Source organism: Symphodus melops (genome assembly GCF_947650265.1).
Source record: "Symphodus melops genome assembly, chromosome: 1".
Lineage (NCBI taxonomy): Eukaryota > Metazoa > Chordata > Actinopteri > Labriformes > Labridae > Symphodus > Symphodus melops.
Window position 1 is genome coordinate 51735085 of NC_136691.1, and position 23600 is coordinate 51758684.

The 23600-nt window shown below is 41.2% G+C and overlaps 2 protein-coding genes across 5 annotated transcripts in view; both read right to left on the reverse strand.

Annotated features, from left to right (window-relative positions):
* Positions 1–1835: 1835 nt before the first annotated feature.
* atoh1a (atonal bHLH transcription factor 1a) lies at positions 1836–5074 on the reverse strand. The gene is made up of 2 exons (XM_079371183.1): positions 3022–5074; positions 1836–2775 (listed from the first exon to the last, which is right to left on the reverse strand). Exons 1-2 carry the CDS (start codon positions 3290–3292, stop codon positions 2015–2017), a joined length of 1032 nt encoding a protein of 343 aa, XP_079227309.1. The 5' UTR covers positions 3293–5074; the 3' UTR covers positions 1836–2014.
* Positions 5075–6889: 1815 nt separating this feature from the next.
* The window catches only part of grid2 (glutamate receptor, ionotropic, delta 2), a 475776-nt gene continuing 459065 nt past the window's right edge, over positions 6890–23600 (reverse strand). The window contains exons 15-17 of one of the 4 annotated variants that reach the window (XM_079365816.1): positions 21681–21921; positions 12497–12768; positions 9824–10025 (exon numbers count right to left, since the gene is read on the reverse strand). In XM_079365816.1, coding sequence (XP_079221942.1) covers positions 9920–10025; positions 12497–12768; positions 21681–21921 — 619 coding nt within the window. In that variant the 3' untranslated portion in view covers positions 9824–9919. Of the gene's footprint in view, positions 10026–12460; positions 12769–13218; positions 13309–21680; positions 21922–23600 lie in introns of all 4 variants that reach the window. The other 3 variants (XR_013781008.1, XM_079365817.1, XM_079365815.1) reach the window with 3 other exon arrangements.

Here is a 23600-nt window from a genome sequence, read left to right on the forward strand (position 1 = left end):
GTGTGTGTGTGTGTGTGTGTGTGTGTGTGTGTGTGTGTGTGTGTGTGTGTGTGTCTTTCTTTAGTTAGTTGAGAAAGTGTGTTCCCTCTCGAGTCAGGTCCTCGGGGACACGGTGGGGACCCGCGAGCGCTCACCAGCTGACAGCGCGTGCTTCACTGAGGCCATCCAACACCTCGGCCCACGAGCCTGCCAACAATAGCCTGAAATTAATGCATACTCCCCATTACCAGAACTGGTATTCACCAAATGGACTAGATGGCAAGAGTTCAAGAAAACAAAAGAAGAAAAAAAAAACTTTTCCCCGAGTGAGGAGAAGATTACTGCAAGTGGAGTAACATTGTGAGATAATTTAATGCAGCGTATTTCTCTGCGTAAAATAACACAACTCAAACTGCAGGCCAGGGGGCGCGTGCACGCAACATATGGCGAGCGAACGCGTGGAGAGCACGTTTCACGTTGCTTTAAGTTTACTATAAATTACATAAGAGGAGATCAAGTGTTACAAGTTTCTGTTATTAAATGGAAATGGCCGCTGTTTTTTTTCCTCCAAATGTAGACTGTAGATCATCCAATAATCAGTAAAAAAAGACCCTCAAGAACCTGATGATACTAATTAACTTGTTTCAAACTGTTGTCAAACAACGTCACTATAGGTACATGTTAGTCATTTAAATGTTAACTAAAATGCCTGTCTTACTTTTGCAATGTTTTTTTTTTAATTAATACTTAATGAACCGTATTGTTCTCGCTATCAACAGTATTATTATGCTTGTCTAATATAATAACAATAAACAAAGTATTCCCCCAAATATTTTTAAGGCCTGCTTTAAAAAAACCATGCTTTTTTAAGCCTGACTTCAATTAAAAACACATCTAACCGATTATTATCATCATTATTATTATACGTAGGCCTAGTAGTACCATGATATTAATTTTATTAGTTATTATTTTACCATGTTAATTATTATTAACCTATTATTATAACTAGTAAGTGCTGTAATAGTAAACTAGTTGTACTATTATTGATATTATTTTTCCATTTGAAAACTTATGTGGAAGGTTTGAATTATCGTTTTGATTTTAAAATAGAAGTTAAAAAGTTGATTTTAATAATGAAAAACAATTTCATTTCAATCAACAGTGACAAGAAAAGGTTATTTTTAGTTTTCTTTTTATTCACAAAATCAAATGAGCAAAACAATAAATGGCAAAACAATAGCTTTTCTCAACAAATGTAACTATTGAGTTATAAAAAGCAAATCAATTCAAACATAGGCAATAAATACATGTCAATTAATCTCATCCAGTGAAAGCAAAAGACACACCAGTTCAATTGAAGATACAAAAAAAGTAAAATACAAAAGAAGGCAGCAGTGATGGCTACATTAAATAAGCTATTTTGTCTGGAATTGGCAGTACTACACTAGAAAACAAAGTAAAACAATATGTTATTTATGGTTTGAAAACAAAATCGCATTTCTCAAGCCTCTGGCTCGTTCTTCTTTTTAAAGTGCACATCATGAACTTTTGAAGTTGCAAAACTAAATACATTATAAAACAATAAATCCCAACAACACATTTTTTTTAGCTACAAAACTTTTTTTCATAATAACATTTCAGCAATTATCCATAAGGATATGAATTTGTGGAAGACAGCTTTTTGGTCGGAGTGACGTGGGAGATACCCATGGCAGTGCTGCGCGCGACATGGCAGAGGGGTCTTCCAGCCACGTCTCCATGGAAACTAGAAATTACAAGCTAAAGGCCTACATCTCTTGGCAGAACCGAATTAGGCCTATCACACTTCAAAAACATTTTTAAATTAGGCTACAAGTTGATAAAGTAGGCTTTAATTGTTGTTTCAAATGTACTGACGTTTATAGAGAAGCTTTGTATCTCCTTTTGTTAGCAACAGAGAAACTATGCAATGTTGACACGATTTACAGACTATAGCTTTACTGTTGAGGGCTAAAATGGAATTAAAATAAAGTCTGTTATTCTTGTTTCGAAGCGTTCAGAAAGAAACGGCGTGGTGAGGGTGGTCGTCTTCTTCACTCGACTGGAGCTCCATCGCTATTTCATCCGAGTCACTGAAGTGGGAGTGGGGGGAGAACTCTCCGTCGCTCCGGGGAGACCCTTTCCTCCCTCCTGCCCGGTTGGAGGATGAAGGAGAGGGTGAACGCATCGCTTCTTCCACCATGGCAGAAAACGAACAGTCGTCGAATGAGGAGCGAAAAGGCATCCCGCTGATGTGGCCAGGTAAGCTGCTACCTGAGACGGGCACAGGAGACTGAGAAACCCGGTCCTTCGTCACGTCTAGTCCAACTGCGGATAAAGGCATGATGTCACACTTTGGCGAGTTGATATTGTTTGACGCGTCGTTGTTGCTGCTGCTGCTGGAGGAGACTGGACCTTCGAGCAGATCAGCGAGAGCGTTGATGTAAATCTGCGCCATCTGTAAAGTTTCATACTTGGAGAGCTTCTTGTCATTGTCAAACGCCGGGATGACGCTGCGCAGCTCGTCGAACGCGTGGTTAAGTCCGTGCATCCGCCGTCTCTCGCGCGCGTTGGCGGCCACGCGCCTCTGTTTGTGTACCCCTCCGTTGGATTTGCTGGACGGGGCTCTCTGTCTCGTGTCCACCTCGGGCCCGGTGACCATGCCTTTGAGACGGCACAGATCCCTGACTTTGATCGAAGAAGAAGAGGGGGGGCTCTTGGCAGTTTTTCTGTAACTGGGAGGGCTGGGATGACCAGACGACCCCGGGGAGTCACTCTCTGAAAGATGAAGAGACACATTTAGGCTGCTGAACTAGAACTAGTCTGGTTTGAAAACAATCGTCATCGAAAAACAGTACTTTATTTTAGGTATTTATTGGACAATACGCATGAATAATGTACATTTCATAGTAATACATACAATGCGCCCTAAATAACTTAAATTACTTCTGAAAATCATTGTGACTCTGCCTGTTGCATGTAGAATAAAAGTATAGTCTAGGATGAGTAAGCAAAGTTTCTCACCTTGGTAGGAGCCGGTGCTTGAGCTTGGCGAGTGCCGCAGGTATTCTGGTGAAGTGGCGTGTGCCGCGCAGGTGTCAGAAGGCTGCATGAGAGCCAGCCAAGCGCGTGGGTCAATGCCGCTGTCCACGAGCGTCAGTCCAGGTTCGTAGCGGGACTCCTCGAGCTGCTGCTCTCCCCCCTTCTTCATCACTCTCTGGCTCTGCTGCTTCAAGCCGAGGACTGCAGCCTCTCGTGCGCCTTTACTCCACTCTTCCACAATTTCAACATCCATGTTGCCAAGAGCGTAAGGCAGGCCGCGGTGAAGTTACAATCACTGAAAGTTTTTGGGAAAGTTCTTGAAGGTATACGCACTGCTCTGCTGCCGCACTTTGTGAATGTGACTGTCGCGTGCGGGACTCCTTCTCTGGTGTCTCAAGGCGCGGCGTCCGTTTAAAAAGCGGCACGCGTCCGGGAGCCCCCCTCCTCGCGCTGGTCGCGTGTTGACGTCCAATGAGAAGCCTCGTTAAAGCTCGAGAGAAGTGATTATGGCCCCCCGAAGTCGGACTGTTTATGATAGCGTTACGATTTAAGGTGTGTTTAACGCAAAGGGAGGTAAGGGGAACCTCCCACAGGACGCACGTGCACGGGGTGGTGAAGGTTTTAGGTATAGAACCTGGACAGCGAGAGACGTGCGCTTCTGTGACAGAGTTACTACCTGTCCACATCTGAGACACGAGAGAGACGGGGGGAGGTAATTAGTGGGGGTTATTGCTATCCTCAACAGTCTTTATGTGACCCAAACTGCCAACCTCTGCAATATGCTTGAACCAAGTGTAATGTTTTCAATCCAACATTTTAAGACGATATCAGATCAGGAAGATCACAAATCAACCTCAAGCGTTAAAAAAACGTAAAAGGGCCCCTGCCCCAAACAACGATAAGCAGCATATATTAGTCTTCATCTCAGTACAAATGAAATAAAGCGAGGCCCTTTACATTATTCCTCAAAATAGACTTATGCAATGAACAAGTTGAACAAGAAATTGGGCAGGAAAATAACTTTGGGCTCATGATACTAAACATCAAAAGACAGCTGGAATAATAATAATTATAAAAAAGATGGTCAAAAGTTTTCGGCTCCTGGGGCTCGCGCTCATTGTCAATTCATTCATTCTGAGATGAGCTCCAGTTTCCATTTTTCTTTTGTAGGGGTTCTAGAAACCTTTTGATCTGGCCCTCGGAACGCCCTGTCGGTAAAAAGGGCTTCACAGGGAACGGAAACATGAGCAGGGGTCTCGCGCTCAACAATGTTTCCGTACTGACACGAGCTGTATGTGGCGCGCAGTGGCAACTGGAAGCATTGAGGAGAAAGTACACACTCACACAGAAGCGCGCGCGCACACACACAAGCGTACGCACGAAGTGTACTACAGTGATGATAAAGTGTAGGCCTACGTTTTGTCTTGTTTCCAAAATGTAGCTATATATAAAATACATTTTCAATTCATTAGGCTATACCTTTTTTTGAGATGTAAAATAGGTTGAAAGGAAACGGATGTAGACAATAAAAATAAACTGCAAATTATAGCTATTAAGTGAACCACCTGCAGTCGACTGATCAAAGCACCCACGCTTAATGAGACGCAAACTGAAGGCTTAACCTGGCAAATGAACAATGGGCTAATTGCTGGGTGGTCATATAGCCATTTAGTCTAATTGCCTCGTTCGATTAAGGCTGAGAAGGTTACAGCCTGCAGTACAGTAGGATAATGAGGAAACAATAAAGGAGGGCAGTCTAGCCTACCTGTTTCGGGGTGACGTGGCCTAATCAATCAATTCAGACCAAACGTCACGAAATAACGTAAAATAAGTAACCTAACCTAATGAACACAAACACAAATCATCTGAACTTTGAAACAACAATTGGGCTTCAAAATATGTTCATTCTTAAAACTATTGGTTTTGGACCATTTCTGGAACAAGGCACTATGGTGTGAGAAAACATCATTCGTGTGAAAAAAAAATCCCATAATTTCAGAGATATTTCGACATCAATCTTTGCTATGTTTTATTCATGTATTCATCAGGGGGACGTCTTGCAGGCTAGAGGTCTGGCGCCGAGAGTTCGCCCCCTCGTCCCACCTACAAGCCCCCCCATCCAACGGGCCGGGCCGGGCTCCTGAAGCTACCGACAGGTTGGATATTGTAGCTGGCGATTATTAAAGTGTCGCAGCCACAATAGAGACTCTATGTTCCATTGGTCACGCCTGGGGGGCTCCCCGAGGGAGAGGGGGAGGGAGAGGAGGGGAGCTCCCATTCCAATGCGCGCGAGGAGTCTACGTGCTGCCGCTTCTCATTCCCGTCTCCTGGGAGACCGGGGCGTGACGGGCACGAGACTGGAGTGAGGAGAGCTGGACAGGGGTTTCAAAATTAAACTGTGTCCCTCACTAAAACCACTGAATCCATGATATCGTTTTTGGTAACGTGCCAAAACAAACATTTGAAGCCTCAATACAGTATGTGTCTCTTTTTTTATGCTCAGGAAAAGTATAGCCTATAAACTAGGACTTAAATAACCATTTGTGCCAAACTCTTTGTCTTTTATTAGTTACTTCAATTAATTACTGGTGTTTCAAGTTATTTTGATGAACAACAATTGTCTTATTGCGTAATGTGTTGAATAGTGCAAAACAAATAATTAGTACATTCACCTAATTTTGCAGAGAGCCATCAAAGACATATTTCTACTGCTAAGAATAATTAGGCATGTCCTTTACATTGTTGTATCATGTCTCGTTCAACACATTTAAATACCATCACATTTCACTGAAATAACGACAAACAGGCTCCAGGTACAACCATAAAAACGACTGGGGACTATTTCTCTTTTTACAATAACGTTTGTAGTTTGACTTCTAGTCAGGTGTTACTCAAATGTCTCAAGATATCATCAAAACCTGACATGTAACTTTTTATACACGTTTTAAATATTTTCTGTAATCATTTGCCATTCATCTTGTTGTGCAGCACAAACTGAGTCAGGGAGATTTGGGTGCTAAACAGCGCCATCCCCTGGTTAAAATGGGGAGCTACAATGTAGTGCTCCAATGAACTTGACAGCAGCTCTCCTCAGCAGTGTCTCTATCCAGCTGTTACCAGCAGCAGCATACTGGCCTTTGAAGTGATGACCTATTTGAAGTGGGGGACACAAAAGCTTAGCTCATGCTTGAACTTAAAATCCATTCCATACATAGAAACCTTCTCGATCACCTAAATTCATTTATTTCTAATTTACCCCTCAGCTTAACTTCCAACACACATTCCCTATTTAATCTATTTACTGTAATAATCTTCTAATACAATGGACAAACGATTTTTCATCATTTATTAAATAATACCATGTCAGCACTACTCAATTCAAATAATGTGTTTGTTCTTGATCGTCTGACTTTGAACATGAAAAGATCAAAATTGAGGCTTCTCATTCAGGATCAAGCATTAAAACTGGATTGTTAAAGAGAATCTGTGAATCAACAAACAATATATCCATAGCTGCTGATTGAAGAATGTTGATAAAATCAAAGACAACAAAATGACCATAAGAGAAACTGTTTGATAATTCAAGTACTTACCTGAGTCTCTGTCAGCTGTCCAGTAAAGAAGTAACTTGCAGAAAATGCGTGACCACTTTACTTGGACAAGTATATCCTCTTCTTACAATACAAACAGAACACTGTTGGGATGAAAAACATTGTAGTTGTCTTTCCAGTTTATGTCACATGTAAGACACTGATTATGACAGATTTCAGAAGACATTGCAGAAGTTTGAGGTGAATAAAGAGGTGAACTCCTTATTTACAGAATTCAGAGGCGTAGTTATGTACAATTCTTTTCATACTGTTTCAAAATGTTTGTCTATCAAAAACAACAGATACCATCCCACTGTAGAAAACCTGTTTATTAGACAAATTATACACAGAAAGCTTTGCCACTTGTAACAGAGGCCCCAGTTTGTTCAGTTTTTGAATAATATGCAACACATACAACAAAATAGGCCTATATTAAATACTGTACATCATAAATTTTTGAAAATTATCAAGTAAATCCTGTAGTTCTATGTCTGAAATTAAAAATGTTAACAGATAGCGCAAGAGCAAGTTTGTGCATGCTTTCTTTTTCATCAACTTGCCGCTTTTTTTTATTTAGCCAGCAAATCATAAAATGAACTTTAGATGACGTGAGAAAAGCCGAGTTTGTGTCTTCATGTGTTGAAGTCGACCATGGGCAGATAGAGGGAAACCAAATGCAATAATGTGGCTGCTAAACTCAACACTAAAGCTCATCATGATATACTCTTTTTCTTTCGGTTAAACAAAAATAGCATCAACATGTAAAATATACATTTGTATAATGTCTCTTTCATTTATACTAAATAAAACCTTTGAAATGTCTGTGTCCTATTTGTCATTCAGTAGCCATACTGTAGCCTAATATATGAAAAGAATGCCTAAGAATGCGTTGCTTTAAAACACTGTGGCTTGACTGAGTTCTCTACGCACAACATTTTGCAGTTTTAGTTCTTAAAGATAACAAACTGAAAACTTGATCTAAACAACTAACATTATCAATTATTAATACAGTGTTAGTGAAAAAGATTTGGTTCCATTTAACCCCCCGATCCACAAAATACTGCTTTCATACTGTTAATGGATCTTTTCCCTGCACCCCGCCCCAAAATGCACCTTAATGGTCTCCTTTTAATTAATTGGCACTTTAAAAAAACAAGTCATATAAACAGTACCCTTAACATTACAGACATGAAATAAAAGGATATTTCGGACTCATGGCATCAAAGGCAGCCGTTGGGTTCAGATGGCCGTTGTCTCTTCGTGACATTCTGATGACCCTGAAGCACTACCACCGATTTGCTTCTCTGAAATGCTTCCAGTACATGGTGATATTTTGCGTTAGCTGGAAGTTAGGGAGAGTACAGCTAGCAATAGTTGACATATAAGGCCGGTATTGAAGATGCTGCTGCTGCAATGGATTCTCCTCAGCACACAATGAACGCCATCTTACCGCTTGAACCAGATACATGACCTCCCAGAATGAGCTTTTATCTTTAAAACACCCAGGTCATGGCAGCGCGAACTTAAGCAAAACAAAGACAACTCAAAAGTAAAATGACTTAATGATGCAAAACCGGAGACTACAGCACGGATTTAGCAGTTTTTCAAAGTTGGCCAAGAGAAAAAAAAAAACAAGTAGACAGCTCAGAACAATGTTATTTTTTGTACTTCCTGACCAAAACACATTCCACGCATTAAAATCTATTTTTTCAAAAACAAAATTCAGTAAAAGACATATAATAAGCATAAGTCTTTCAGCTTGTCTTTTATGTATTTTTTCACCCAAGATGTTTTTTGTATCTTCCCTTTTAAGTATCCGTCTGAGAGTCTGATCTCACCTTGACTTGAAAAGCAGAGAGCCCAGTACAGGTGAGATAAGAAAAAGGTCAGATCTACATACAATCACTTACAGGTCTGTGGGCACTGGTACAGTGCAGTGGGACTGACAAAGAGTCTTTAATGTGCATCAACATGGCGAAAACAGTTTCAGGCTGATGCACCAAAATGGCAGAAAAAAGTTTTACGATCGACACACTGAACTGGTGATTGTAAGGTGTCATATTGTTGCACTGACATGGCATTTCAGTGGTTTCCAAACCGATGCAACATGATGGTGTCAGCACGTGTTCAGCTGGAAAGTCAGCCTTCTTGGAGATGCTCAAAGATTTAGAGCCCCAGGTTATGGTAGAGTGAAACTCAGCATGGGCTCCCACATTGTGAAAAGGCAGAGAAAAATGTGAAATCTTCCAGAATTCACTGAAATGGGACCTTCATAAAACCACAAGGGGCTTCTTAATGTTTCCTCGGGGCTTCAAAAAAAAACAACAACTATATATATTTCTTCTTCAACCAATTCACCCCATAATTGCTTCGTAGTGTGAGCCCCTTGGAGTTGTTACATGGCTAATGACACCGGCAGGTCTCCACCACTGGGATCCCTGGAGCTTACTGAAAGTGTTTCCTGTGGTTTGAGAAGTGTAAAGTAGACCCCTCAGGTGGGGTTCAGAGAACAATAGTCAAGTCGTCTCCATTATATGAGGCAGTCCCCATATCATACAACACAAACGAAAAAAAAAGACCCCCTTCCTCACGTATTCCCCGAAATAATCCCCCAAACAATCACAAGAACAACAACAATAAAGCAAAGACTCGAGCTCCACCGACCCCATTCCCATTTGCATCTCACCAGCATAGTTTGCAGGGGGAAAGGGAACGCCCCAAACTGACCTCCACCTCCTCCGTCTTCTCCACACACAAAATGATTACACCCAAGCAGAAACCGAAAAAACATTAAGATTCCTATGTACACGGAGCTTTATCTTCTGACTTTATAGCGTAGCTTATATGTTCCATCATCCACAGGCCGACCCTTGCCACCTTGACTCCTCCATCTGCTCCACCTCCATCTCTTCCTCCTGAACCACTTGTATCTTTAGCAGCTCCTCATATAGAGGTGCCCCTGTCTGGATCGTTGCCGTATCCAAAGTTGGGTCCTGGACCTGTGGGCTGGTAGGGGATGGAGGACATTGTTTTAATGGGGCTGCGGAAGAAGCCACCGTTGGGGGCCCTCTGCCTGAAAGGACCCACCCCGCCAGTCCGGTGGTCCTGGAGGACGCCGCCGCTACCGAAACCAGCGGAAAACCCAGCGGCGGCTTTGGCAGAGAGGCTGCGGCTGAGGGTCTGGATCTGCTCGGGGATGAAGGTGGTGGTGGTGATGTGGGTGTTGCGGAAATCGCTGATCTGCTCGAGTGCCTGGCGTGCGGCCGGTAGCGCATCCATGTCAAGGGGCGTTAAATCGACGGAAGAGGTGGAGAACTGCTTGTGGGGGCTTTCATCCTCGGTGCACAGGCTGTTAACCCGGCGGTGTAGGTGTTCCAGGTCGATCTCCTTATCGTCCTGCAGGTGGGGAGAGATGGGGAAGGAGAAGAGGAAGTGGCGATGATATGTGGTTAAAGGAAAGAGAAGATAATGGGAAGGACATTTGAATGAGTATCCGAAAGGGGAAGAATATTGGAAAGAATGGATGAAATAGAAGAAAGATCCAGGGACAACATTTACAGACATATTAATGGAAATAGTGTAAGGAGGGTTGGAAAAAGAATCAAGGGAAGTTAGAAAAGGGGAGTAAGGAAACGGAGAGAACCGTGTGGACATGCAGAGAAGATTTATTTAGAGAGGAAGGTTGTGGATAAAGATGAAGAATTATTTGTATTCAGCAATAAAGATGTCATCCATTTGACCAGAATCAATGGATAATAAGAAGGGAGGTGAAAGCAAGAAAAGGAAGTTGGACAATGATGATTATGATGAGTACAGATGTGTGGTCAAAGGTTTTGGCACAATGAAAAAGGAGTAACGTTGAGATAGTTAAGCAGTGATTGAAAGCGAAGGTATCGCAAAATAAAAGCAGTAGATATATGTTTGATGGGCACAGTTAAACATGGATGTTACAGGAAGCAGGGAGGGTGAGAAAAGAGAGAAAGGGGAAAATGGAGGGAGGGATAGAGAAGCACACTCTGAGCTGTGGTCAGGATATTCGAAGAGAGAAACAAACACACTTGAGATTTTAAAGTGCTGGAATACACAATGAGCACACACTACGTTCATGCTGTGTGCTCTGCGATTCCAGGGTACAGGTTACATTAACGGCATAACTGTTATAAGATAAATATGATGATTACGATAACATTTTTTCTGCTTTTGGTTGGAATCGATTTAAACTGAATTCTTGCCACCAGGGCCAAAAAAATTCACATTGAGAGTGACATCTCCTTTTCAAGTGAATTTCTTCCAGGTCGTATGACATTTTTTGTCACCAAATAGGTTACTGAAATCAAACATTGTTTTACAGCCAAAACAATCTTAACAATTCCTACTTCAGACAAGCACATACATTATAACCTTAAACTGTAACTTACAGTATGAGTAAAAGGAAACTTATGGTCATTTAATTCACATATAATAACTTATCCACATAGTCTAAAGGATGGTGACACTCAGTGGAAGGTGTTTCATGCTTTTACTGGATTAGGAGAGTGGACAGTGGTGCAAAGGAGCTGAGTTTGTAATGTCAGAGGTGAGGATCTAAAGAGGAGAGGTGAAAGAAGGGTATTTTTTCCCCCCATAAAAAAAGATTTAATTTAATGTCCACACATATGAGAATGTGCTTTTCTTTTCTTTTCTTTTTTTTTTGCGGGGGTAGGAGGAGTCTCAGGGGTAGGTGGAGCGGAAGTGCGTGGTGTGACATAATTCACGCTTTATAGAAATATAGTTCGGGATAAGTCAAACAAGGTTTGTGTGTAGGAAGGTGGGGTCACATTATTTGAGGGTTAAAGATAAAGTTACTGACCGTGTCCTTCGTATCTGGGGGTTCTGGAGGGGGCTCTGGACCTACTTTGTGTAGCTCACGGGAAGAGGGGACCAACACTGGTGCCCCCTGGTTGCCATCTAAGGGAGGGACGGTGGGAGGACGGGAAGAACGGGGGGGCGCTATTGTTTGTCGGGACACTATCATACACACACTGAAGATTTGGAGGGGGGGGGGGGGGGAAGGGGGGGGGTATCCAAAGGGTACAGTTGGTGTCAGATAAATGAAAGGAAGTGAAAGAGAAGAGTGAATCACAAGTGATCAGATTGCTGTCTGTGAAAGGAGACTAACGGGGTAACTACACAGAGGTGAGGAAAAGAGGGGCATTTTTTGAGGGAAAACAGGGGCAGGACCTTGGTGCTGTTTATTACTATGGAGGGGGGTTGTAATGTTTTCCTTTCTGTGTACGTTTCCTACTGTTAAGGCTTACTGCAACATTAAGAGAAGTCAACACTGACGACCTACATTAATCAACACAAGTCTAAAAAGCCTGAAACGTAACTAAATATACATCTCTTCTTTATTTTGTAATGCAAAGGCTTTATTCAGGACAAGAAAGCCACATCAACATACTGGTGTTTGGCTTCGTTTTCTATTACAAAGTTGTACAAAAATCTCTAAGTTGCATAAAATAAATACTTTAATGCAGGTTTAACTTGAATGTATAACATTAGGGAGCAAATCACTTTGAACATCCATTCAAAGATGGAAGATGCTCCAGTTCTCTAGATGGAGAGACATTGCTCTCTACTGGCAGAATGGTGTAATTGCACACATATTTAGCTGGCAATATGCCAGTGTATATAAACTTTTCAAAGAGGTACTTTTGCTTCCAGCAGAGAGCTGTATAACTTTGAACATCAAAGCTTGAACCCTGCTCTAGGATATTCATCATTTCTCTTCATACATTATCATTCATAAATCTTCACATTTAAAACAACATCTGTTTTCCAGCATTACTAACCAATTATTCATTTATATCCTCTATTGTATGTATAACCTTGGGGTGGGAGGTGAGGTGGTGAAGGTGGTCATTCTCATTTTGGGGGTCAGCTCGGAGGGGTTGGCGGGTTCGTAGGAGTGCTGCACAATCAGGGCGCAGGGAATGTCGCAGCATGCTGGGGGCTGGTAATGGGTGGCGGTGGGGGCAGTGGTGTTGCCGGTGTTGGGGTTCTGGTTTTGGGTCTGACCGCCCAGGGCAAGAGGGTGCTCGTTGGAGCTGTGAGGGCAAGGATCGACAGCTTGTCTGACAGATGGGCCATCTGCCTGCGTCTGGTGTGAGTGTGTGAAGTGCAGGTGGCGTGTGTGTGTGTGTGTGTGTGTGTGTGAGCAGAGGGGACAGGAGGAGAGAAAGAGAGAGAGAGAGGGAGTATGATGAAAAGAGGTATGGATTATTTAATATGAATGTGTGTTTTTGTGTTTGTGTGCATGCAAGTGGAGTGGGAAGATAAAAACAAGCCAAAAGATATAAATAAATAAGCCAAATAGACCGACAGGCAGACACCCAGGCAGACAAACAGCAGACAGAGGAGGCATGATTGACAGACAAGTTCAGGCAGATGGTAGGATTGGAAGGTGGAGGAAAGAGAGAGAAGTCAATTGGAGAGACAGACGGGTGGGGGGTGAGCGAGAAGAGAGACACGGCAGTCAGTCAGCACACACAGTTAAGCAGGTCGTACTGTGTTGTGTCCTCAGAGAGACATTCACACAGTAGTTATATACCTGGAAAGGGGAGATGTTTAAATGGCATTTTGTATTGCTCTCTCCCTCTCTCCCCCTCGCCCGCTACACCCCTCAACACAGAGTACTTATCTACAGAAACAAAACAAAAAGGCAATATGAGAGCTTTGAGCCGCAGGGACACAGATCATTATATAGAGTTAGAGCGAGTAGAGCAGCAAAACCACAAACTTTCAAAGTAAAAGGTCAGCTATTTTTTTTAGGTGTACCAAAAAAGATGGAGTGCGTGCTCTTCTCACTCTAAACCTACATGGCTCATATGAAATATCAGACATGGTCAAAACCACAGATACTACCATTATGGAAGAGTTCTGACAGTGACATGTCTTTTTTTTCAACGTTACCATGATTAGCATGATAGCTACTTGTAGTTCTGAATTTAAGAGGTCCAGTTGGTTGCACTGACAGAACTCTTTCATACAAACCTTTGGTAGAACATTTAAAGGCCCCATTAAGAGTGAAGCAATGCAGAAACCATGTTGTGTAGGAAATAGGCCTACAAGAAGCTTTACACACTAATCTAGATGTCAAGGTTTAGATTTTGTACTTTCATAAACATACCTAGGCACCAACCCAACATGAGTTGAGATGCTTTTGAGCACAGTAAAAGTGTAGCAAGGAGGAAAACAACTTTGGTAACATTCATGTTTAGTTGTTACTGAAGGAAATGTATGCAGGAAAAAAGTACTGTAGTGCACTGTCGCTGTTTGTTATTTGTCTAATGTTTGAACTATAAAAATCCCAAGAGGGAATGGATGACTCTTACATGACCCCCTTTTTTTATTGTGGGTGCATGTCCTTGTCAAATGTGCTCCATCACAATACTTTTCTCATCATTTGTGACCCACTTGTGTCAGCTCCGTCAAAATGTGTGTATTTTTATGTTTGGAAGTGAAAAAGCTTGGAATAAAAAAATCAAAAATAAACAAAAATAAATCTTAGAAGCAAAGTGTTTACACTGAGCAGCAGGTTCACAGATAACAATGTAAGCCATTCCACAACACTCAACACAGAGCCAGAGCACAGACACAAACAGTGACATATAGCCCACAGCCAGAAGCTGTTTCCATAGCATCACAGCATACAATGTGGATGTAAAGGCGAGTACAGACATGTACAGTATGTGGTTATGCATGTTTTTAGATGTATAAGAAACACACAGATACAAACACAGCTGAGAAGTATTAGAGTTTGACCAGTGGATTTTTCTTGTATGAGGGAAGCATTTGTGTTGCAGGTGGGGATGGTTGTTTTGGACTCTCAGTCTGCTGAATGAATGTAGCCAACTGTATGAATTGTTCCAGGATTGATTTATTCATTTTAATTTGTGCATGTGTCATTGAGAGTGAGTCATGACGGCCAGTGCTTATGAATCATGTTTCAAACAACGTGAACAAATGCATTTCCTGCATCAATGGGTTTCATGGTATGGTTTTTGTGACACAAAGTGTGAGCATTCGTTATATCCAAACAAGCCGTACGTGACGGAGGAGGGGGGATGATGGTACGTCTGCATGCAAGTGAGGATGTGCGTGTGTGTGTGTGTGTGTGTGTGTGTGTGTTACTGAACCAGTGGACATATTGGGAACGTTTTAGCCAACATCAAATGAGTTTGAGCCTTTTGAAGTTGTAATAAGAATTAGTCATGTAAATGTACGTTTCAAGACACAGTCCATGTTTTTCATGAAGTGCCTGTGATAAATATTCGGGTTGTGTCAATATCGGAGCCCCCCTGTAGATAAAGCAGGATGAGGTATCTCTTTGCTGATATTGCCCTGAATATGTTTTCTGACAAAATGTAAAACCCAAATAAATTTCAAAACTCGAGTCAGTAATTCACAATGAATCTAAATTAAATAAAAAATGACGTATTTGGCATGACAGCTACCCTGCTGCAGGGGTGACAAGAGTTAAAAAAAAGTCGCTTTATAGAAATAATAAACATTCTTCTGATTGACTCATTTCTTTTTGTAGGTCACAAAGAGACATTCATCTTTTCATCTGTTTGATAAAAAACTCCACACTGGAGCTTTAATAATTGTATGATTGAGAGATGATTTTCACTGTCAGCATGCTGGTTGACTGATTTGCACTTGCTGTTTTCAATCACTCCATTTCACTAATGTGTAAATACCTCTTACATGAATTATTCTATTGATTCTGATCTTTACTGTGTCTAATTACTTGGTTATTTATGTCTTTGTGTTCTTTACACCCCAACAACTTCCCTCTGGGAAGCAAAATATATAAAAAACTTATCTCATCTTATGATGCTGATTTGAGCCTGAATTCATTCCACAGCATGTCTTTACATGTCACTCTGGAGGCAGTAACTCATCATGTTGGCGTAAGACATTTGAAGCAGAGACTTCATGCCAAGTCTGCACTCCAAATTCATACTCCCTGTGCCAATCCATCTTATTAAGCCAAGTTTTCTAGGCCCACTCATAAAGAATGGGTCACAAGCCTTTCCCTATTTTATGAAATTTGAATAAACAACACGCTGGCAGTTGCACGTCCTTTGCTGGATGAGATGCACTCAACTTGTGTTAACATTCAGCGTGACAGCGAGACAGAGGCCAAGGAGTTCTTCATTTAAAGTGACAGACAGCAAAGCGTCTGCTGGAGTTAATTACAAGCTTTATGGTTTGCTTCACTTTATTAATTTAACTTAAGGAAGTTGGGGGACATTAAACACCCTAGACTTACTCCATTGGCCGTGACTAAGGCCAAATTGCACTTTGAGTTTCCCCCAGTCGATAAAGTGCAACATATGCAATTTATCTCATTAGCTGCTTTGAAGTTGACTTAAATTTGTCTTCCTTCCTCCACTGATTCGGGACACGCTGCGCCGGTCCCAGCTTGACTCGCTGCTGCTCTCGTCTCAGCAGCCATCTTTGCAGCTGGTCGCCCAATCGAAAAAAAAATATTCTGCACAGATGGTGATATGAGATCTGAGTATGCTATTGCCGCTTTGTTACACACACTATGACAAGGTTATTTGAGGAAGAAATAAGAAATAATGGCCATAAAAAAAGTGATTGACAATATGGGATCTAGTTTTAAGTTGCAGTTCGTTTACAGCCAAGTCTGGGGAATTAAGAAACATTTTTTTCGACTACTACAGTCTTGAAGGCAATGTGAAAATCTTGTTGCTATAGAGGTGAGAGAGATATTGTTGAAATGACGATTAAAGTGCGCAAAGTATGTTCCTAAAGGATCTTTCTTATTCAAACACAAAAAGAGATGACAGTCGTTGTGTAAAGACTGAAAATAGAGTGCTTGATAATGCAGTTTCAATTCTCCCTCCTTTCCCCGCCACACAACTATAATGAGCTGAATGAAGTGGGCATGCTGGTTGGACTCCTGGTTTCACAAAGTGACACAAACTGTCGGATCCACAGTCCACAGAGGGAGAGCAGGGGGTGGTGGGGGGGTGTCAGGCGATTATTTGATGATCTGACGAGTTCTTTGTTTGAAGCACACTGGCCCTTTGATGTTCAGTGGTTTCTCGGAGCAAACCTTGACCAAAACCAACGGGAATCAATAGGTCAATACTTTCATTAGACGTCTGGGGTCAACTATCAAAAACAAGCACGGCTGACTGAACCAACTTTGTCTTCACCATGGAAGCACTAAGAGGAACCACTCGTTGGATATCTCACTGATTTTATCCCACAGCTTCTCCCCGCTCTGTATAAAACACTGAACACACTGACAATGATACACGTCTTTCCTGTTGCCCAAAAAGTAAATTAAAAAATGATGAATTCTCATTCAACTATTTTTTAATAGGTTGGGACAAAAAAATCAATATCACAATATACTGTAGTACGCAACCAGTGGTGGCCAACATTCATTTACTCGAAATAGATCTCCCTGCTTTTTTGACTCACCACGTCACTGCTCCATGGCTTCTATTGATAACACTTATGACATAAAGTAGAGCAACATGAACAGAAGTTAATTTGCCTAATAGGAAAAAGAGAAGATAGCAGGCTAATGTCGGACAGCTGCAACAGGAAGTGAAGGGTGAATAATTGCTGGGAGTAATTACATTAATCCTGTACTTTCATTTTCTTCAGTTAATCATGAATCATGTACTGTTACATGATTGTCTTGCAATGAATTGTAACGTGATATTGATTTTGTGGACCATACATTGTGTGTTGTATCATATTATAATAATATTACGTAGCGATTATCATGCCTAATTTAGACACTCAGGATCATTGTGTAAATAGAGCATTGTTCTATCTGTATCTGACTTCTAAATGATCAGTTATCTTTTTCCATGTGACAGTTGTCATGCAGAACCTTGAACAAGTTTTTCTAAGAGAATCAAAGACCATCCCTGTTTCAATCCATGTTGTCCGTCCCTTTCATTGTTGTGTGCTGACTCCTGCACACAGTCTGGGCCTGATTCCACCGGCTGCTCTTAGTGGCTAATGACGATGGCGGTGGGGAAGCGTTTGCAGGAGGAGGTGTTTGCAGATGAGCCACACTGTGCTTAACATGACTCTGTGCTCGTACGTCTTTGTGCTTGCTCGGTGGTGAACATGGCCACTGATCTGAATGACAGATTAAAGCTGGTGACTCAGCAGGAGGCTTGAGGTGGGGGATATATGATGTGTCAGTTGGTGGTTGTTTGAAGGTAAAAAAAAAAGGATGCCTAATCAGCTGGATGTCAGTGTTGCAACATAGTCACATTTTCTTTAATTCCGTCTGAAACTGATTCTGATAGTCTGAATTCAATGTCAACAATCTTGTCCACAACTGTCCTGAACTTTAAGTATCAGCTGAGCTTCGATCTTAAAAGTTGAAAATGATATAAACAGTCCACGTTTGAAGCTACAGTGCATTTATTTCACTTTTGTTTTTATTCTTCACAGAAACCCTCTAAATCAATTGGATATGAATAGCAGGTACTCATTGTTCTTCATACGCACATAATCTGGACTTCTATTTTGTATATTCATAAAAACGTATGATCTTTTTTCGATACAGGACTGGGTGGCTGTTCCTTGGTCCACATTTCGCAGACCATTTTTTAATACATTCTATATATACAGTATATATATTTATTATTTTTATTTAACGTTTATTTAACCAGGTAATTAATCCATTGAGATCCAGATCTTTTTCACAAGGTTGACCTGGCCAAAGGGCCAGTAGCACATAGATAATAGTTCCTAATATGTATTTAAAAAAAAGTCAATTGGAAGAAAAAAGTCAGACTTATAGTACATGAATAAGAAACAGTTGACAGACATTAAAATTTGATTATATTCTGTCTTACTAAATAATTGTATCCAATCAGTGTACTGACAGAGTCATCAGAACTCAATACAAAGGCATCTATCAATGCTTGTATGAATGTATTAGGAAATATTTTTGTCATGTAAGTGTCCTGACTTCATTTGGCCTCTGAATTGATTGAACTTAGTTTCTTAAATGTCCGAACTAGGATGGTGAATTGGCAGAGAGGTTTCAAATCTCTGTAATCAAAGTACATCTTATACAGTCGATAAATTATGGGTTATAGCATGCATATATTTGAAATATCTAACTCTATTTGCCAAAGACATTAAATGGTGCAGCTGAAAAGGATTGCGATATTCAAGAAGCTAAATTAGGCTTAAACAAATCCAGCTGCATCCAAGCAGCTGTTCAGCATGTTGCTTGTGCACATCGCAAATTGACTGAGAAGGAGTGAGCTCGGTTATGACCAAACAGTTCCTGCTTATGTATTCAGAGAAATCATCCTCCATGATCAGAAGGTGATGTCTGAAATGAACTTATCTTGTACAGAGAAAAGGGAAATCAACATGGAGTGCGAGTCCAATTAGATAATTAAAGAAATCAATGAGCCAGCAAGCCCAAGTGAAAAGTAATAAAGAGAACAAAACATTTGCCTCTGCTGATCACTTGCATTCATTGCAGTTGGTTTATTGGGCTGCAGAAAACAAAGTTGTGTAAAACTTTGAGGGAGTTTGTCAAACAAGTCTGTGCATGCCTTGTGACCACAGACAATGGAGCACATGACCAAGTCAGGTCTAATGATTTTCCTGTAACAACACAAATTGCTCAATTTAATTGTGGTATTCATTCATAGATTTTAATCTTCACATCCCCATCACTCCAGTCACTTTGTTAGGGTCCTCAAGGACAGGTAAATAACCACTTACAAAAGGTAGGAACTACAGTGATGAAGAGATGCAGTCATTTGTACTGACACTCTGGTGTTTGACCAGGAGCCGCTCATTTAATCATTTGGAACCAGCGGTTCACAGAGATTTCATGCTAAAACTTTCCACTAAATTACTTTCTAAATGATTGGTGTTATCGGCTTTTTTGATCATGAAAAGTAACCTGATATGACACTAAGTCATCCTGGGTATGGTCGCAATTTCCATTCCCATCTTTTTGTCATCTTTTCTAATTTATTCTTGGTGGAACTTGAAATTAGCATGACACCAAAGATTAAGGAGATAGGACAGTCTTCTATAACTGGTTTGTAGTACACAGAGTCATGCAGAGATGTTCACTTTAGACAGTCATTTCGTTTTTTTTAACCTCCATTAAAGCCAAGTTTTAAATCTAGGCAACATTATAAGTAATACACTCTGAAAGATCACTAAATATCTGTTTTTTATTGACAGTCCACTGGTGTTATTTTTCCTCTGGACTGGAGAATGAAAGATGTACCAGGAAACTAATTCAGTCATAAACCATAAGCAAACCTTATCCCGATTTGATCAAACTGCTCCCTTGGAGGGAAAAAGGCAAATGCTTGAAGCCGAAGTAATTTACCTGATGGCAAAAACATGTCCTGCTAAAATTAATCTGCGCTCCTTCATGCCTCAGTCTAATTTGTTACCAACACATAAATAATTGACTTTTAACCAAAAGAGAAAATATCATTTCACACATAATCAAATGTCCTTCAGTTCATCTGTGTCAGGTTTTTCAAACCAAATTTACTTCCCTATTTTCGGGGAGGGAGGGGAGTTTTACTTCCTGTGTTTTGGTAAACAAAAGTCTGGAAGGTGAAGAGGTGGGTTGCATTTTGAGGATGAATTGGAAGTTAATTCTGTCAAACCCTTTTGGAGATAGAACAGCTACGGAAAGAGAGGGGGTTGCATTGAATATTAGCAGTTACTATCATGAGGGCTTGGACATTTTTAATTATAATGCAATTAAAAAAAAAAAAGCGAATAAACATTCTGTCATTCTGGGTTTTCTTTGGCGATGCTATATTTCTTCAGTGTGGAGAGAACAGAACAGTCTGCAGGGTTTCTACTCATATCGGATGATGCCAGAGTCACGTTGATTGTCTCTAATGATATCCCTGCTGAGGTGATCAACCGCACATAGGCTGATTGGATATTTCACAGGAGGCTGCTGCTAATTTATAAGGTGGAGTGTCGCCACTGTTTTGGAGAGAGCGCTGGTATTAATATATCCGTGTTTAATACTGTGAGTCAGTGTTTGGTCAAGGCAAACTGCAGCTCTTCCAACAGGCCCTCAGGCTGTGCTAGCTTTTTCTTTTTTATTCCGTGTGCCTGTTCCCTCTTTTCTCCAGATTGTAAAATCCTCACAAATATAAGCATTTGATCACAGTTGTGACAAAACATTTGCGATACACTGTTGTCCTAACTCACGTGATATGATTTAAACCGTGGATGTTTACTGATATTTTAATAGAAAATAAAAATACAAAAACAATATGGTGCTCATAATAGATAGCGACTCATAGTGCACCACTTTATGACTCGTCACGGAGGCGATACTGCCATGAGTAAGACTAACGTAAACAGAAGTTTATTGGCAGAAAAAAAAGTTGACAGCGGGATAAAAGAAGAAGACAGCTTTAGATCAGCTGATGATACAAAATGGAAAATCTCTTCCAGATAATAATCGGAGAAGCTGATCATTTCATAGCATGTAAAGAATTCGAACGGATACCATGACATGGTGCTGGATGTGATGGTTCAGACCTTCATACCCATATCACTGCAGATCCAATATAGCACCTCTAGGATTCTTTTTGACACAATGTGCAAAGGCGTATAGTGACTAACACAGATGCATCCTGTACTTTTTAGGTTGGATAGTATTGCTGATGTTGCTTGTGTGGAAATTAAGTTTAGAGAAAGTGTCATTGTGACCATGGAAGGTTTTCTAAGGTTTCATATGCTTGCTTGTCAGTTACAGGTGACACTCATGGTACATCTCTTCTTGTGATGTACCCTGACTGAACTTTTAATGGAGTTCTCTGCACCCTCTTCCTGTTGCCTTGGCTAGACCTGAAACCAAAGCCATTATCCATCCAAGAAAGTCTTTTCACTCTTTACATTATGTTTCTTTCTCTGTTCTTCCGAGGATCTACTGCAAGCCCTGTACATCCCTCTCTGCTGTTCCTCCCTCATCCATTCCCTTACCTCCTTGGAGGGGACCCTTGATCCCTTCCTTCTTGACCACCAGCTTTCCACCATGGCAATGAGGCAGGAGAGCACCACACCGGCTGCAAGGACACAGAAAACGCCCGCGAAGCTTTGGATGTCAAGGGCGCTGCCACGCTGTCGTGTCTGGACTGAGCTGTAGAGGTCACAGGGGCTGTCCTTGGGCCACCACTTAAGTTTCAGTATGTCCATATCCCCGTTCTGCTGGAGCTCCAAGATTCTAGGATACAGGCAGAAGAGAACCATTTTAGGACACATTTAAGACACAACGCAATTAGCTTTGTCCAGAGATCGTTGTTTTTCTTTGACTTTAAGTTTCAGGAAATTGAAAACATACAGAAATAAGCACACATTGATGCGAATAGAGCAACGACTTAGGACCATTCTGAAGAGCTAGAGAACACTATCAAGAATAAGCCTTGTATTTGGTAATACTAATTACTATCTGAATATTACAGAATCAAAATAGTTCAAAACAACCATGGAACGTGTGTTTACAAGACCTGACAGCGCTGCAGCTTTTACTGCAGTTGCTGTGCCCCCTCTCTCCCATTTGAGGGCAGTGTTTACCAGTGGAACTCCTCACTGATGCCTGACAACCATATTGGTCTGTCAAACTCATTATGGGTAACATTAATATGTTTTGCAGCATAGTACAAGTACACTGGCACAATGTCATTATGCAGCCTAGCTTAAGTCCCACGATTGATGGCCTCAGAGAGGATACAGCTCAGAGGTTGATGGGGTCCCTCTGTTAGCCTTCAGCTTATTATTTAACTGGGTCGTTCGTTTTGGTTTGGAGGAGAGCTACATACACACACACACACACGTAAAAACACACACAGAGGCGTACTGTTAGCACCCAGCCGGATCTTTAACAGGCGGCGTGGTATTGTGGAGGAGACAGGGCAGAGGGAAGAAGAGAGACAAAGGGGAACCAAGGATGATGGGAACGTGTGCTTGTTCATGCTCAACCTCCCTTACAGGTGAAAAACATATGAATGAACACATATTCAAAGATGTGTGAATCCTGCATGGAAGAATGGCTCATGAATGTCCAAGCAAACATAAACAGGCTTCATACATACCAACATACAGAGACAGATGTTTACAATTATGGGCAGAACTTCCTGAGGGCCAACGACTCACTGCAATTTGACATGAATGACAGTGCCCATCTCTCATCTTCATTTTTGCTCATGCGGAATACACTAAACGGACTGAAATCAATCAAGAAATGCAAATGAGCCCGGTAGACGGCTTATGTAATCAATTTGATCCACAATAGTCAGAAAAAAACATGGCTTATTTCAATTTTAATCAGCTCAACAAGCTCAGCTTATTGCTGTACAACAACATCACTCTCATCGATGGACGCTCTCGGAACATTTGGTGGTAGGGCTGCGGGACTACGCAGTAAAAATGTGTGTCGTAGGGGGGAGGAATGGGATGAAAGAAAAAAAGGAGAAAAGAAGAACAGAAAACATTCAGAAAATAAAATCCAATTTGAACAGCAAATCCACCAACAGTCATTCTAATAAGTTGTCATGTCCACCCACTGCGGGCTTGATTGTGGGATTGTCTGGCTCAGATCAGTGCAGATTAATCGCCAAGATTAGAGAAGACTTTGCGCCGAAGATGCACAATATTGACTGAAAACAAATGAAATCGAACTGATTTGTGCCTTTTTTAGGCACCAATGGAGTAGAGACAGCGCTGGCCTAGTTGTCTACCATGGTTATTATTATTATGACTCCACTGGCATGAAGCAGATGTAGTCAGAGCAGGAATCCCTCATCACACACTAAAGCTGCTGCCTTTGTAGTGTAGTGCAGTGGGCCCTGCTCCATTTTCTTTCAAACATGTTACTTTTTGGACTGCGTCATTATACTGTCTAAC